Source organism: Dipodomys spectabilis, unplaced genomic scaffold (genome assembly GCF_019054845.1).
Source record: "Dipodomys spectabilis isolate Male_0828 unplaced genomic scaffold, ASM1905484v1 ptg000422l, whole genome shotgun sequence".
Lineage (NCBI taxonomy): Eukaryota > Metazoa > Chordata > Mammalia > Rodentia > Heteromyidae > Dipodomys > Dipodomys spectabilis.
The window spans coordinates 4,815,435-4,830,071 of record NW_024871099.1 but is presented as its reverse complement, the minus strand read 5'-3'; the positions used below and the strand labels follow the sequence as shown (position 1 = coordinate 4,830,071).

General features: G+C 53.5%; 3 protein-coding genes across 4 annotated transcripts; 2 read left to right on the top strand and 1 right to left on the bottom strand.

The window, feature by feature from the left end:
- The first annotated feature begins 1,083 nt into the window (after window positions 1-1,083).
- LOC122097519 (transmembrane immune signaling adaptor TYROBP) lies at window positions 1,084-2,264 on the top strand. The gene is made up of 5 exons (XM_042668079.1): window positions 1,084-1,225; window positions 1,552-1,578; window positions 1,728-1,862; window positions 1,955-1,998; window positions 2,082-2,264. Exons 1-5 carry the CDS (start codon window positions 1,165-1,167, stop codon window positions 2,145-2,147), a joined length of 333 nt encoding a protein of 110 aa, XP_042524013.1. The 5' UTR covers window positions 1,084-1,164; the 3' UTR covers window positions 2,148-2,264.
- Window positions 2,265-2,445: 181 nt separating this feature from the next.
- Window positions 2,446-3,801, bottom strand: Hcst (hematopoietic cell signal transducer). Of its 2 annotated transcripts, none has more exons than XM_042668087.1 (4): window positions 3,710-3,801; window positions 3,350-3,373; window positions 2,792-2,926; window positions 2,446-2,550 (listed from the first exon to the last, which is right to left on the bottom strand). In XM_042668087.1, exons 1-4 carry the CDS (start codon window positions 3,750-3,752, stop codon window positions 2,510-2,512), a joined length of 243 nt encoding a protein of 80 aa, XP_042524021.1. In that variant the 5' UTR covers window positions 3,753-3,801; the 3' UTR covers window positions 2,446-2,509. The 2 variants fall into 2 exon arrangements, with proteins under 2 accessions (XP_042524021.1, XP_042524022.1); XM_042668088.1 differs by having other exon boundaries at window positions 2,446-2,547.
- Window positions 3,802-6,301: 2,500 nt separating this feature from the next.
- On the top strand, window positions 6,302-14,161 carry Nfkbid (NFKB inhibitor delta). The gene is made up of 12 exons (XM_042668039.1): window positions 6,302-6,414; window positions 8,192-8,292; window positions 8,453-8,522; window positions 8,832-9,046; window positions 9,788-9,975; window positions 10,073-10,178; window positions 10,739-10,885; window positions 11,010-11,061; window positions 11,152-11,300; window positions 12,282-12,398; window positions 12,564-12,728; window positions 13,563-14,161. Exons 1-12 carry the CDS (start codon window positions 6,396-6,398, stop codon window positions 13,638-13,640), a joined length of 1,407 nt encoding a protein of 468 aa, XP_042523973.1. The 5' UTR covers window positions 6,302-6,395; the 3' UTR covers window positions 13,641-14,161.
- The last annotated feature ends 476 nt before the right edge of the window (window positions 14,162-14,637 follow it).

Genomic DNA, 14,637 nt, shown 5'->3' with positions numbered 1-14,637 from the left:
CACCCACACTGCCCTGGCCTCTCTGCAGGGGAGGAGGGATCTTGTGTGAAGCTAAACTCTCACCACCCTCTTCTCCTCCATTTTCTCTTCTATCTTCCTTGCTTTCTTTCTAAGAATTAAACATCTGGTGGTTTTTTTTTATTATTTTTTTCGGGGTGGGGGGTCTGGGTTCCATTTCTACCTTCATTTGCTGTGTGACCTTGGGTAAGTGTCTTTACCTCTCTGTTAACTGGGAATAAGAGCATCTACCTCAGATGAAGGTTTGGGGATGATGTGATTTAATATTTGGGGCAGCATCTGGCATGTGATGCCCCAAGCCGATGGTTCCCTCAGGAGCCATGGATATCACAAAGTTTTTGATTACAGAAGGATGATTATTGTAACACGCTGGTGGCTCACACTTGTCATCCTAGCTACTAGGAGGCTGTGATCTGAGGGTTGTAGTTGAAAGCCAGCCTGGGAAGGAAAGTTCATGAGACTATTATTTCCAGTGAACCAGCAAAAAGCCAACCGTGGAGCTGTGGCTCAGGTGGTAGAGCACCAGCCTTGAGCAGAAAAAGCCAACTGAGAGCTTAAGATTTTGAGTTCAAACCCTAGTATACCAACACACACACACACACACACACACACACACACACACACACACACACACACACACACACACACACACACCAATAATTACAGCAGATTCTTTGAAAAAGCTGACAAATAGCAGACCACATGCTAGGAACATTAATATATTTGACCTCTAACCTTTCTAGCCATTAGGCCCTCTGGATCTGATTTTTTTTCTGGTCCCCTAACTCTAGAACTCAGGGCCTGGACTCTGTCCCTGAGCCTATTTGTGCTCAAGGCTAGCACTCTACCACTTGAGCCACAGCGCCACTTCTGGTATTAGAGATGAGAGTCTCGTGGGCTTTCCTGCTTGGGCTGGTTTTGAACCGTGATCATCAAATCTCAGCCTCCTGAGTAGCTAGGATGACAGGAGTGAGCCACGGGGCACCTCGCAGGTCTGATTCTGATGGTGTCTGTCTGTCCCTCCTCCTCCAGGCCCGTCCCCTCCTCCTCCTGCCACCACCCATCTCAGACTTCCTCCTTCTCCTTCGACGCCACGTTACATCCCACTGGTCCCTGGACTGGGGTGTCCAGCAGCGCCCCGACAACATGGAGGCCTCCAAACCCTCCTGGTGGCTCTTGTGCCTTTCTGTCCTTCTGACTATGGATGGTGAGTTGGGGGGCTTCTACCGTAGTCCCCCTGGATCCCTTGGGTTCGGTTAGGGGTTGCGTCAGGATATGGAGTAAGAACAGAAAACCAGAGGGAAGGGCTGGGCTACAGAGCAGGTTCCCCCCCAATCCTGAGGCGCCCCCAAGACTTGGCTCCTGGACGAAGCAGGCCAACGGGACACATAGGGGTGTCCTTCACCCCACAAGCAAGTATAGGAGTCACACAGCCTCAGTGCCAGCTTCCTAGGTCTCTCCACCTTCCCCTGCATCTTTACTTACCTCCAGTCAGAGCTCTGTGCCTCAGTTTACCTCTTTCTCTCTCCTTAGGTCTCATTCCTGTCCAAGCCCAGAGTGGTAGGTATAGATCCTATAAAGACCTCCCAAAGATCTTCCTACCCCCTACAACTTTCTCTCCCCGCCTCAACTTCCGCTCCCTCCTTGCTTCCCCAAATCCTCCCCTCTGGCTTCCACTGGTCTCCCCTGACTCCTGTACCCATTCCCAGAATGCAACTGTTCTCCCGTGAGCCCCGGCGTGCTGGCTGGCATTGTGTTGGGGGACCTAGTGCTGACCTTGCTCATCGCCCTGGCCGTGTATTCCCTGGGTCGCCTGGTCCCTCGGGGACGAGGGGCTGCAGACCGTGAGTGAGCTGGCTGGGAGGAGGGAGGAGAAGGTGGGAGGTGGGGGGGGCATAATCACCTAGCTTCATCCATTTTGCATCCTCCCCTGCAGCATCCCGCAAACAGCGCATGGCTGAGACTGAGTCACCTTATCAGGTAAGAAAACCCAACTCTCTGTCACCTTAAGGCACTACATTCCATTTGGTGAGCTCCTTCCTCTGATGATTTTTCCCCTTTAGGAGCTTCAAGGTCAGAGGCCAGATGTCTACAGCGATCTCAACACACAGAGGCAGTATTACAAATGAGCATAATCCACACCCTGATGCCTGGATCCAGCCATCCCCGACGCCCATCCACCCAGCAAAGCCTTCCTACACCTATGGCTCCATTGGGTGCCCAAATAAACAATGGATCGCAAAAAGTATTGTCTCCTGGGATGAGGAATTGGGGATGTGTGAGTTCTTAAGAGAGAAGTCTTGAACCTAAAACAGCTACGTGGATGGGAATCTTGGCGAAGAAGAAAATAAGAGATATTTTCATTGCTTTATTTCAATGCAAAAGAAGTGTGTGTGTGTGTGTGTGTGTGTGTGTGTGTGTGTGTTGTATGTTCTTAGGCCAGCTCTGTGGTCCAGGATGAGAAGGTCAGAGATCAGAGGTCAGAGGTTGATCATCCCCGGCTAGGCATGTTGATGTAGACGGTGCCATCTCCTGGCGTGTGGGGAACAAAAGCATAAAGCCTGACCACCACCCACTCTCCGCCTTGCTGCGGGGACCCCCTGCTTCAGGGGCTTCCTCAGCGTGAGGTGGGAAGTTCCCCAGGCACCTCCTTAAGGGTTTCCCCAGTCCCTCCTCCAGGGCTTCCCCCAGGGTCTCCCTCCATCGGGACCCCACCTCCTCCTCCCAAGGGACACCATCTGTTCTTCAGGCCTCACCCCACCCCTCCCCTCACCTTGGGGGGAACCGCGGCGAGGTGAGCGAGCGCAGGCAAACACCACCCCCACCATGACCAGGGACATGGCGGCCTCTGCAGCCACGAGGCTGGCCAGCAGCGGCAGGGACAGGGGACCACATCCGGAGCAGGAGCCTGAGGGAGGGGGGGTAAAGGGGGGGGAACCAAGCCAGGAGCCGCTGAGGGGGGGAGTTGTCTCCTGGGAGAGGGAGAGGGCTGGGGTGGGCCATCTCCCTGGGAGACCGATGGAACCTAGGTTTTCTAGGATTGGGGAATGAAAGGAGAGATGGATCCTGGGAGATTCTGGAGGTGTCAGCAAACTCCAGGGGGAGGGGGGACACTAGGCACTGAGCAAATGGGGGGTACGGGCAGTATGGGCCCACAGATGGCCAGATGGGAAGTGGGAAGAGATGTAGGTCCTCTGGGGGCTTTGACTGATGGACAGGAGGTGAGCCGTGACATCTGGGGTGCTCTGGGCCCTTCACGGCGGCCTTAGGGATGGGAATAGTACCTGGATGAAAGGCAAAGTCCTGAAGGAAGGACACCAGCGTCTCTTACCTGGGGGTGTCTGAGCTGCAGCCACTGTGGGAAGACACAAGAAAAGGGGGGGTGAGGGAGGAGGTGGTCCCCACAGCTGGCAGCATAGAGGGGGCCAGGTGACATGAGATGGGACGCTCCCAGGGACACAGGAGTGAGTAGAAAACAGGAAGTGGGGCTGTGACCCAGTCATGACTGGCTTGGGAGACAGGGCTCCACGGCTCCCCTCCCACACCCCTCAAAGCCCAGGCCCAATGGATCCTCAAGAAGGGGAAGGACCCCAGCGGGGAAGGACTAACCCTTAGCACCCCAAGCCTTCAGAGGACACCCCTTCCCCCCCCACACATCCCTAGCCCGACACCCTCATCCCACTGGCTTTACCTGGGAGCAAAAACAGGAGCAAGAAGTAGCCCCGATACACCATGGTGGGCTGCGGCCTGAAGAACCTGTGGTCCAGAAGTCAGAACTAAGCATATGTCACCCTAGAAGGGGTAAGGCCACCTATTTCCGGTGTGTGTGTGGTGTCTTATGACACCCAGGGACACTGTGATTATCTGGGTAGAAGTTGACAGGGCCAGGGTATGGCACCAGGAAGATGCTGGAGTTCCTTCCTTCTTTTCCTTTCCCTCCCTCCCTCCCTTCCTGCCTGCCTGCCTGCCTGCTTGCTTTCCTTTTTAATTTTGTGCCAGTTCTTGGGCTTGAACTCAGAGCCTGGGTGCGGTCCTTTGCTTTGTCACTCAAGGCTGGCATGCTTTACTGACCACTTAAGCCATAGATCTACTTCTGGCTTTTTGCTGGTTCACTGGAGATAAGAGTCTCGTAGACTTTCCTGCCCCGGCTGGCTTCGAACTGCCATCCTCAGATGCAAATCCGAGGGCTGACGGCTTAAGGCTGGTACCTAAAGCCAAAAGACTGGGTGTGATCATCAAAGAAGTGTGTACAGAGGACATTCCATTTTTGCATGGGCAATGTGCGTACACATGTGCATACGCACGCACGCGCATGTGCGCGTACACACACACACACACACACTCAGAAAAGAGGAGGAAGCAGTCAGTGAAGGAGGAGACCTGGGAAAGTTTTGACCCAAGAGCAATGTGGGCTGGAAAGTTAGTGCTGAGGAAGGTCACCAAATAGGAACAGAGAACCACCCTGCTTTGGGGCTGGGAATTCCTACCAGCCGTTCCCCATAACACACAGCAAAGTAGTCAGTGTATTATTTCATTTTATTTTTATTTTTGTCAGCTGTGGGGCTTGAACTCTGTCCCTCAGCTCTTCAGTTCAAGGTTAGGGCTCTACCACTTGAACCACAGCGCCACTTCCGGTTTTCTGGTGGTTTATTGGAGATGAGAGTCTCACAGACTTTCTTCCCCAGGCTGGCTTTGAATGGCAATCCTCAGATCTCAGCCTCCTGAGTAGCTAGGATTATAGGCATGAGCCACCAGTGCCTGGCATGCGGATTATTTTAAATGATAAATAAACAGTGTTGGGCATTGGTGGCTCACTCCTTGTAACCCTAGCTACTCAAGAAGTTGAGATCTGAGGATTGAGATTCAAAGTCAGGGAAAACAGATCCAAGAAACTCTTCAATTAACCGGCAAAGAGCCAGGAGGTGTGGCACAAGTGGTAGAATGCCAGTCGAGTGAAAAAGACTGAAAAAGAGTGAAAAAGAGATGCTAGGTGCTGGTGGCTCATGCGCATCATCTTAGCTACTCAGGAGGTGGAGATCTGAGGATCATGGTTCAAGGCCAGCCTGAGCAGGAAAGTCCATGAGACTCTTATCTCCAATGAGCCACCAAAAAACTAGAAGTGGAGTTGTGGCTCAAGTGATAGAATGCTAGCCTTGAGCAAAAGAAGCTCAGAGACAATAAGCAGGCCCTGAGTTCAAATCCCAGGACTGGTATCAAAAACAAAAACAAAACAAGAAAAGAAAAGAAAGAGAAAAAAGGAAAGCAAAGTCCAGTCAGGCACCAGGGGTTCACACCAGTAATCCTAGCTACTCAGGAGGCTGTGATTTGAGGATTGCAGTTCAAAGCCAGGCTGGGTTTGAGAGTCTATAAGACTCTTATCTCCAATGAATTATAAAAAGCCAGAAGAAATGGAGCTGTAACTCAAGTGGTTGAGCACTAGCCTTGAACACAAAAGCTCAGGAACAGCCCTCAGCCATGAGTTCAAACTCCAGGACTGGCAAAAATGAAAAAAAAAAAAAAAAAAGGCTCTCTGAACAGAGGGATTAATTAAAAAGAAAGAAAGGTAGCCTGGGGCCCGTGGCTCATGCCTATCATCCTAGCTACTCAGGAGGCTGAGATCTGAGGATCAGGGTTTGAGGCCAGCCTGGGCAGAAAAGTCTGTGAGACTCTTATCTCCAATAAACCACTCAGAAAAAAGCCAGAGGTGGTGCTGTGGCTCAAGTGGTAGAGCACTAGTCTTGAGCACAAAGAGGCTCAGGAACAGTGCCTAGGCCCTGAGTTCAAGCCCCACCTGCGAAAAGAAAAGTAATTTAATATGTGAAAAGAAGATCTGGGTTATGGCAGGAGAGATCTGAACCTCTTACCGCACCTTTCCTTACTTTTGGGTCTTTTTCCTCCCTAGAGGCCAGGGGTTCGGCCCCTGGGGTCCCCTTCTTTCTCCTAGGATCCCAGTTAAGCTGCTACCCTTACTCAGGGCCTTTAGCCTCATCTCCCTTAAGCAGCAACATCAGGCTCCCCTCCCCCCCCCCCCTCTGGTTTCTGGAGGATGGTACCTTAGGTCCCTAAAACCAAAGACTGTGACCCCCCTCCCCGCACCCCTACCCCCACCCCAACTTCCTCTTTCTGGGAGCCCCGCCCACTGCTCATTCAGACACCGAATTCGCTGGAGCGGAGCGCGGGGACTCCCAGGCCTGTGGGCGGAACCCGGCCCACGGATGGGCGGGGCCACCACCTCATTTTTTAAAAACTCAAGGCCGGGAAACCCGAACCCCTAGATCGGGGACCCGGCGAGGCGGCTCTGCTGGGGCCAGGGTGGGGAGGACACGAGGAGGCTGGCGCAGCGCCGGGGGGCCCGTGGCCCTGGGGGCCCACAGTCCATGCCCAGGAACCCCCGAGGTAAGAGGGGAGCGGGGATGGCCAGGCGGGGGTCTGCTCTTTAATTTTTAGAGCCCTTCTCTTTAGTTCAAGGCGAGCGCTTTTCCACTTGAGCCACAGCGCCACTTCTGCCTTTTGGGAGGTAATTTGGGGATTAAGTATCTCACAGACTTTCTGCCCAGGCTGGCTTCGAACGGTCATCCTCCAGAGCTCAGCCTCCCGCGGTAGCTGGGATGACAGACGAGATCTCTAGTGCCGGGGCTCCTGCCCCATTCTTCTTCTTCTGTCGGTCGTGGGGCCTGAACTCTGGGCCTGGGCGCTGTCCCTCAGCTCTTCAGCTCAAGGCGAGCGCTCTACCGCTTGAGCTACAGCGCCACTTCTGGTTTTCTGGTGGTTTATTGGAGATAGGAGTCTCACGGTCTCTCCTGCCCAGGCTGGCTTTGAACCTCGATCCTCAGATCTCAGCCTCCTGGGTAGCTAGGATGACAGGCGTGAGCAACCCGCGCCCGGCTCCTGCCCAATTCTTGAAAACTAATGACAGGCGGAGGGTTGGGCTTTTGGGTCCCAGAGAAACAGCATTGGAGTACCAAGTGTGAAGGGGGGTCTGAAAGTGAGGGTACCCCACTATTTGTGAAGGGGGGGAGCAGAGAGCCCCACTCCCCCCCACCCCATCCAGATCGAGACAGAGGAGCGGTGGGGTCCTGGATTCCCGGCCCAGGGGATCTGGAATCTGGAGGTCCCGGGGTGCCTTCATTCCTAGGGTGCAGAGCGTCTGAGGCTGGACCCCGAGGGCCCACGCTGACCACGAGTGACCTTGTCCCAAGCTCTGGGACTTCCCGGGACACACCCCTCCCTCCCGCCGTGATTGACGTGCCCGGGCGGCGCGGGAATTCCCCCGCCTGCGGGGGATTCCACGCGCTCCACGCTGGGGCTGCGAGCCCCGCCCCGCAGCGGGACACCTGCAGCGCGGGGCTGGGGGGGGGGGCAGCGGAAGCCGGAGGTGGAAGATTCCCTTGCGTGAGCGAGCGCGCGCCGTGACGTCAGCGCGTCGCCTGCGGCAGCCCCTCCCCTTCACCCCTTTTTGCCTGGAAGCCAGGCTCCCAAGACTGAGAATTTGGGGATGAGGATGAGGAGCCGTCGGGGTGATGCTGGGTCCGTGGGAAAGGGGGAGACTTGGACTCGCAGGTTCTAAAGAGGAGGGGGCTGAGGTGCCTTCCGGCCCCGGGGGTCCTGGGCTCCCAAATCTGGAGAGTGGGGTGTGTGGGAGAGGGGGGCGAGGGAAGGGGTTCTGCACCCCTGGAGTTTTGATGAGCTCGTGGAGGGCTTGGGACTTGAACACCTGGCTGGTCAGCTGGGAGCTCCAGAGAGACCTTGAGCCCAGAGATGTTGAGACCCTGGATAGATTTCTTCAGGAGACACCCCCTCTCCACACCCCGTCTTCTCATACACCCCAACATCCCTGAAATCAGGACTGAGAGGACTGTGGGTGGGATGCTGCTGTCGAGAGGCACAGGACCCCCCCCCACACACACACTCTTCCTCAGTTTCCATCAGAGTGGTGGAAAGTTCAGTCGCTCAAAGGAAGGAAAAAGGCGGGCCCTGCTCTTAAAATCTGGCTGTTGGTTTTGGGGTTCTCAGGCAGTATTGATGTGCTACTTTTTCCATGCGGGAGAGCAAGAAAGGCTCCCACCTCCGCTTGCTCCCCCATTTCCTCTCCTCCCCCCCCCCCACCCCGAGGTGTACTTGGGTGACTTAAAGGACCTGTGATGACTTCCTTCCTTCCTCCTCCCCCTCACAGTGAATCGGAATGAGCGCAGCCATTGCCCAACCCAGACAGTAAAGAAGCTTCTGGAAGAACAGAGGCGCCGCCAGCAGCAGCCTGATGCTGGTGGGGTACAGGTGAGGTTCAGGGGTAACCCTGTTAAGCAATGATCCTCGTACAACCTGGTGCAGGAGACGCTCAGAGGTGCTGACTCTGGTGTCCCGTAGCTGGGCAATGGTTGTTGAGGAATCTTCTAGATGCATGAGTAACCTTGGTTCTTTTTGCTTATGTCTGTAGGGACCTTTCTCTCCTCCCCTGGCCCAGCCCCTGACCCCCGCCGTGAACGCAGTGAATGAGGCTGAGGCTGGTAAGTCTGGAAATTCACCTGTTTTCCTCAGCTCCCAGCCTCAGGCACTCAAACATCTCAACTCAGAATTGAGGGGGGGGGGAGGAGGGAGGAGCAAGGATCTGGTGGCTCACACCTGTCATCCTAGCTACTCAGGAGGCTGAGATCTGAGGATCATGGATTAAAGCCAGCCTGAGCAGGAAAGTCCATGAGACTTATCTCCAGTGAGCCACCAAAAAGCTAGAAGTGGAGCTGTGGCTCAAGTGGTAGAGTGCCAGCCTTAATAGCTCTGGTAACCAGGCTTGTCCTCACCCTTCCTCATCCACACAGGCCCTACTCACTTCCCAGCCTTCCAGGAAACTGCGAATTCTGGAATTGGCAGCCTGGCTCCCTCTACAGGCTTTCCAGTCTGGGACCCTACTGCCATGCATGGGGCCTACACAGACAGCTCCTGCTCTTACTCTGCGTCTGATAACTTCCTGATGTCTGATTTCTACCCACCACCTGACCCAGCAAGGCCAGGCCCAGTTCCCCTGGTGATGGAGGTGAGACACAATGGGGACAGGCTATTGGAGGGCTTCTAAAGATTCCCCATGACATGCCAGGCACCAGTGGCTCACATCTGTCATCCTAGCTATTCCGGAGGCTGAGATCTGAGGATCTTGGTTCAAAGCCAGCCCTGGGTAGGAAAGTTTGTGAGACTCATATTTCTAGTGAAAACTGGAAGTAGAGCTGTGGCTCAAAGTAATAAGAGTGCTAGCCTTGAGCAAAAGGGTTCAGAGACAGTACCCAGGCCTCACTACTGACCAAAAAAAAAAAAAAATATCCTCATGATTCTTATGCAGTATTCTTAGATTCCAGGCTGGGTTCAGATTTAATTTTTAGCTAGGCACAGACGGCTCATTCCTGTTATCCTAGCTATTCAAGAATCAGTTCAAACCAGCCTGGGGTAGGAAAGTCCATGAGAGTCTTATCTTCAATAAGTTATCAAAAAGCTGGAAATGGAAGTATGGCTCAAGTGGTAGAGCATCAACCTTGAGCAAAAAAGCTCAAGAATAGTGTCCAGGCCCTGAGTTCAAGTCCTAGTACTGGCACATAAACCAAAAAAGATTCCATCCCTCAGATTGTTAAAACTGAAGCCCATATCTTCAAAATCCCTTTGTTTCCCAGACCCCCGGATCCTTGGCCTGTGTTTGTATATTCGAATACACAGTATACGTGGTAGGCTGGGAAGGGGGCGGGGCTCTCAGCTGATGATCTCTCTTCCCTTCACTTGGATCTATCAGGACCCCCTGGATACTCGGCTCTATGCAGAACCTTCCCTGCCACAGGCAGGATCCTGGCGAGTATCTGGGCTCCCCTCAGGACCCCCACAGTTGCCCCCTTCCACGGGGCCCTCCCTGGATACCGCACGAGCTCACCTACTGGCTTTGGGACCTGAGCAGCTTCTGGCTCAGGATGAGGAGGGAGACACGTGAGTCTGTAGAAAGGGGGATAGGGGTGATTTGCAGGCTCGGGCCCTGCCAGGGCCTGTTCTCACGGCTGCCCCCCCTCCCCCAACCTGTCCTCAGACTCCTGCACCTGTTTGCTGCTCGAGGCCTGCGCTGGGCAGCCTATGCTGCAGCAGAGATTTTCCAGATGTACAGGAACCTCGACATCCGGGAACATAAGGGCAAGGTGAGGCTGGGGGTCTGGACTCCTTGACATCAGAGTGGTATGGGAGGTTCTTCAGGCTAATGTTTTCTTTTGTGCCAGTATTGGGGTTTGAACTCAGGACCTAGGCACTGTCCCTTAGCTTTTTCCACTCAAGGTGAGCAGTCTTGCATGTGAGCCACACCTCCACTTCCTAGCTTTTTGATAGTTTACTGAAGATAAAGAGTCTCCTGGACTTTCCTACCCAGGCTGGCTTTGAACCTCAATCCTCAGACCTCAGCCTCCTGAGGGCTAGGAAAGTGATATTTTCTTTCTTTCTTTCCTTCTTTCTCTCTTTCATTCTTTCTTTCTCTCTCTCTTTTTTTTTTGCCAGTCCTAGGGCTTGAACTCAGGGCCTGGGCATGGTCCTGAGCTTCTTTTGCTCAAGGCTAACACTCTTCCACTTGAGCCACAGTGCCACTTCTGGCTTTTTCTGTTTTTGTGGTACTGAGGAATTGAACCCAGGGCTTCCTGCATGTGAGGCAAGCACTCTACCACTAAGCCACATCCCCAGCCCCAAGGCTGATATTTTCTGTCCCCTGCAGACTCCTCTCCTTGTGGCTGCTGCTGCCAATCAGCCTCTGATTGTGGAGGATCTCTTGAACCTGGGAGCCGGGCCTAATGCTGCTGACTACCAGGGCCGTTCTGTCTTGCATGTGGCTGCTACGTATGGACTCCCAGGAGTCCTTTCGGTATGCCCAATGGGCAGGCGGGCTGTCTGGGGTAGATGGGTTGCCTGGATTGTGGTTTCTATGATGAGATTTTTGCGAGAGACTTCGATAGGACATATTTTTCTCCTCTTTCACCCCCTTCCAGGCTGTGTTTAAGTCAGGCGTGCAGGTGGACCTGGAAGCCAGAGATTTTGAGGGTAAGTTGAGTCTGGGCAGGACTGGTGTGGCAGGCAGATGGGGTGGATTTGGGGATCCCCAGTGAGCCCCTCACTATCTCCACTCTGCAGGCCTCACCCCCCTCCACACAGCTGTCCTGGCTCTCAATGCTGCTATGCGTCCACCCAGCCTCTGTCCTCGGGTGCTGAGTGCCCAGGCCCGGGACAGGTTGACCTGTGTCCAGATGTTGCTTCACATGGGTGCCAACCATGCCAGCCAGGTAAGGCTGTGGGAGCTGGGGCCTCCTGGATGTTCAAACACAGACTTTGTTCTTCCGAGCTGTGTGGCTTTGAGCACATTACTTTCCTTATCTGTTCAGCGTCTTTTCAACCTGGAGCAGTATTATTGATCTTAGTTTTGATTCAGCAGGCACTGAGTTTTTTAGATTTCACACACACGCGCGTGCACACACATACACATGTACACACACACACATCCTCATTGGGACTTGAATTCAGGGCTTGGGATGGTTCTTTAGAGTTCTTCTTTTTTCCCTCAAGGCTGGTGCTCTACCACTTGAGCCATACCTCCACTTCCAACTGTTTTTTTGCTAGTCCAAAGGCTTGAACTCAGGTCACTGTCCCTTAGCTTTTGTGTTCTATCATTTGAGCCACAGTTCCATTTCCAGCTTTTTTTTTTTTTCCGGTTGTGGGGCTTGAACTCTGGGCCTGGACGCTGTCCCTCAGCTCTTCAGCTCAGGGCTAATGCTCTACCACCTGAGCCACAGTACCACTTCCGGTTTTCTGATGGTTTATTGGAGATAAGAGTCTCAAGGAGTTTCCTGTCCACGCTGGCTTTGAACCACGATCCTCAGATTTCAGCCTCCTGAGTAGCTAGGATTACAGGTGTGAGCCACCAGCTCCAAGCCATTTTCAGCTTTTTGGTGGTTCATAGAAGAGTCTCAAGGATTATTCTACTCAGGCTGGCTTGGAACCCGTGATCCTCAAGATCTCAGCCTCCTGAGTAGCTAGGATTATAGGCGTGAGCCACTGGTACCCAGCCACTTCCAACTTTTTGCTGGGTAATTGGAGATAAGATTCTCAGGGACTTTCCTATTTTGGCTTGCTTTGACCTAGGATCCTCAGATCTCAACCTCCTGAGAAGCTAGGGATTACAGGGCTGAGCTACCAGCTTGGTCCTAGTTTTTTGGAGTTGGGGGTTGGAGTGCAGGACCCTCCTGACTCACCACCTCTTCCCACAGGAGATCAAGAGCAACAAGACCGCTCTGCACCTGGCCGTGCAGGCTGCCAATCCCACCTTGGTTCAGCTGCTGCTGGCACTGCCAAGGGTAGACCTGCAAGCCTTCGTCAACATGAAGGTGTGGCCTGGCTGGGACCGGGCAGATGGTGTGAGATGGGGGTAGCCTAGGGCAGTGGGGCTGGGCACAGAGAGGTATGGGGTGGGGAGAGATGGGGAGAATGCAGAGGCAGAGGGCCGTAGGGCCAGGACAGCGGGGCCCAGCACACCATGACCCCTGTTGCAGGCTCATGGGAACACAGCCCTCCACATGGCGGCTGCCCTGCCCCCTGGACCCCCCCAGGAGGCCATTGTGCGGCACCTGTTGGCAGCTGGTGCTGACCCAACACTGCGTAACCTGGAGAACGAGCAGCCTATCCACTTGCTGCGGCCTGGTCCGGGCCCTGAAGGGGTGAGCATTGTACCTGGGCGGATGGAGGGGGCGTGGCTTCCGAGCTAAGTGTGTGTGTGTGTGTGTGTGTGGATGTGGATGTGGTTGGCCCCCACTCCTGTCAGTCCATCATTCTCTCCATTCTGGCTTCAGACTTTTGCTCAGTGGTCAAACTCATATCTTGAATACTTCTAATCCCAGATTTTTTTTTCCATTTTAAGTGTTACTCCTGGGGCTTGAACTCAGGACCTAGGCACTGTCCCTGGGGCCATTCTACCACTTGAGCCACAGCTCCATTCCCAGCTTTTTTTTTTTTTTAAATACTTAATTGGATATAAGAGTCTCATGGATTTTCCTGCCTGGCTGGCTTCAAACTGGTGATCCTCAGATCTCAGCTCCTGAGTAGCCAGGATTAAAGGCGTGAGCCACCGGCCCCTGGCCTAGTCTTTATTTATTTGTTTGCAGTTCTAGGGTCTGGACTCAGGGCCTTGCACTGGGTAGTAAGCACAAGTGCTCAACCCCTTGAGCCAGGCCTCCATGGCTTTAACTTAATTTTCAGATAGGGTTCCCCCTGGGCTGACTCCATCCTCCTGCCCCTTCCTTCCATGTAGGTGGGATGACAGGTATGCACCACCACGCCTACTTGGTGGTTGAGATTGGAATCTTGCTAATGTATTTGTCCAGCTTGTGCTTCAACGGCCATTGTCCTCACTTCTGGAGTAGCTGGGCTTATAGGTGTGAGCTGCAGCACCCAGCCCCAACCTCAGATTTTGACTGAGCTTCAACCAGTCAGTCTTTAACTGAGCATGGCAAACTCCCTCATTTCCCCTTCTCACCTCTCCTGTTTGTCCACAGCTCCGGCAGCTGTTGAAGAGGAGCCGTGTGGCCCCCCAGGTTTGTCCTCTTAGGACTCAAACCCAGAACCTGGACTGATTTTTCCAGTCCCCACCGTCCCGTGGGACAGCCAGCGTATGCTAATGTTGCAGATCCGTGATGTGTGTGGAGTGTCTTGCCATTGGGGTCTTACATTAAAACCCCCAAGTGGCTGCTGGGGGTGGGGGGGTGAACAGTCCCCAATATTTGGGGTGGTGTGATCCCTCCTTCCCTCACAAAGGCTATTTTTTAATGATTTCTGTGAAATCGAGGCCCCTTGATTGTTTCTGTGAAACACCCCGGAACCATGGAACCTTCCATCTACTTGGATCCTTCAGGATTCTTGCCCTAACAGCCCTTCATATCCAAACACCTTAAATATAAGCCCCTTTCCTGGGACTCAGAGAATCATGATTCTAGCCCAGTGGGTTTCTTCTGATGACCCTAGACCTACACCCCTGAGGTGTCAAGACCTTTCCTACACAGAGAGCTAGGGAGTCCCTGCCCCAGACTGCAGAGACCCCAACAAACCCTCTGCTAGTCCATCCTGAGTCTCCCTATTAAACTCTTGTGAGAGCCAGTGATGTTGTCATCTTGTCTTTGGGGGTGTTGGTTGTGGGAGGTAGCTGCAGTACCCCACATGTGGCTTGGATGGTGCATGTAGCTGACACAAGGGACACTCTTTACAGCCAGCTCTTGTCAAATTTTGCTTCTTGCGGGCTGGGAAGTTCAAGAGCAAGGGATTCCCAGAGCCTCCTGTCTGCTGTGGGCCTTTTCCAGGTTGGCAGATGGCTGCCTTCCTTTTGTGGCTTTTTTCAGGGCAGGTACCGGTGGCTCATGCCTGTGAGTCTAGCTACTCCATAGGCTAAGATCAGAGGACCTAGGCAGGAATGTTCTGGAGACTCTTATCTCCAAGGAAGGGGCAACAAACTAGAACTAGAGGCATGATTCGAGTTATAAAGAAAGCCTGTCACGAATGGAAAAATCAGATCTATTTCAAGAGGCCCAGAGATTAAAAAAAAAAAAGGAAAAAGAGCAATTGGGAGCAAAAGGGTAT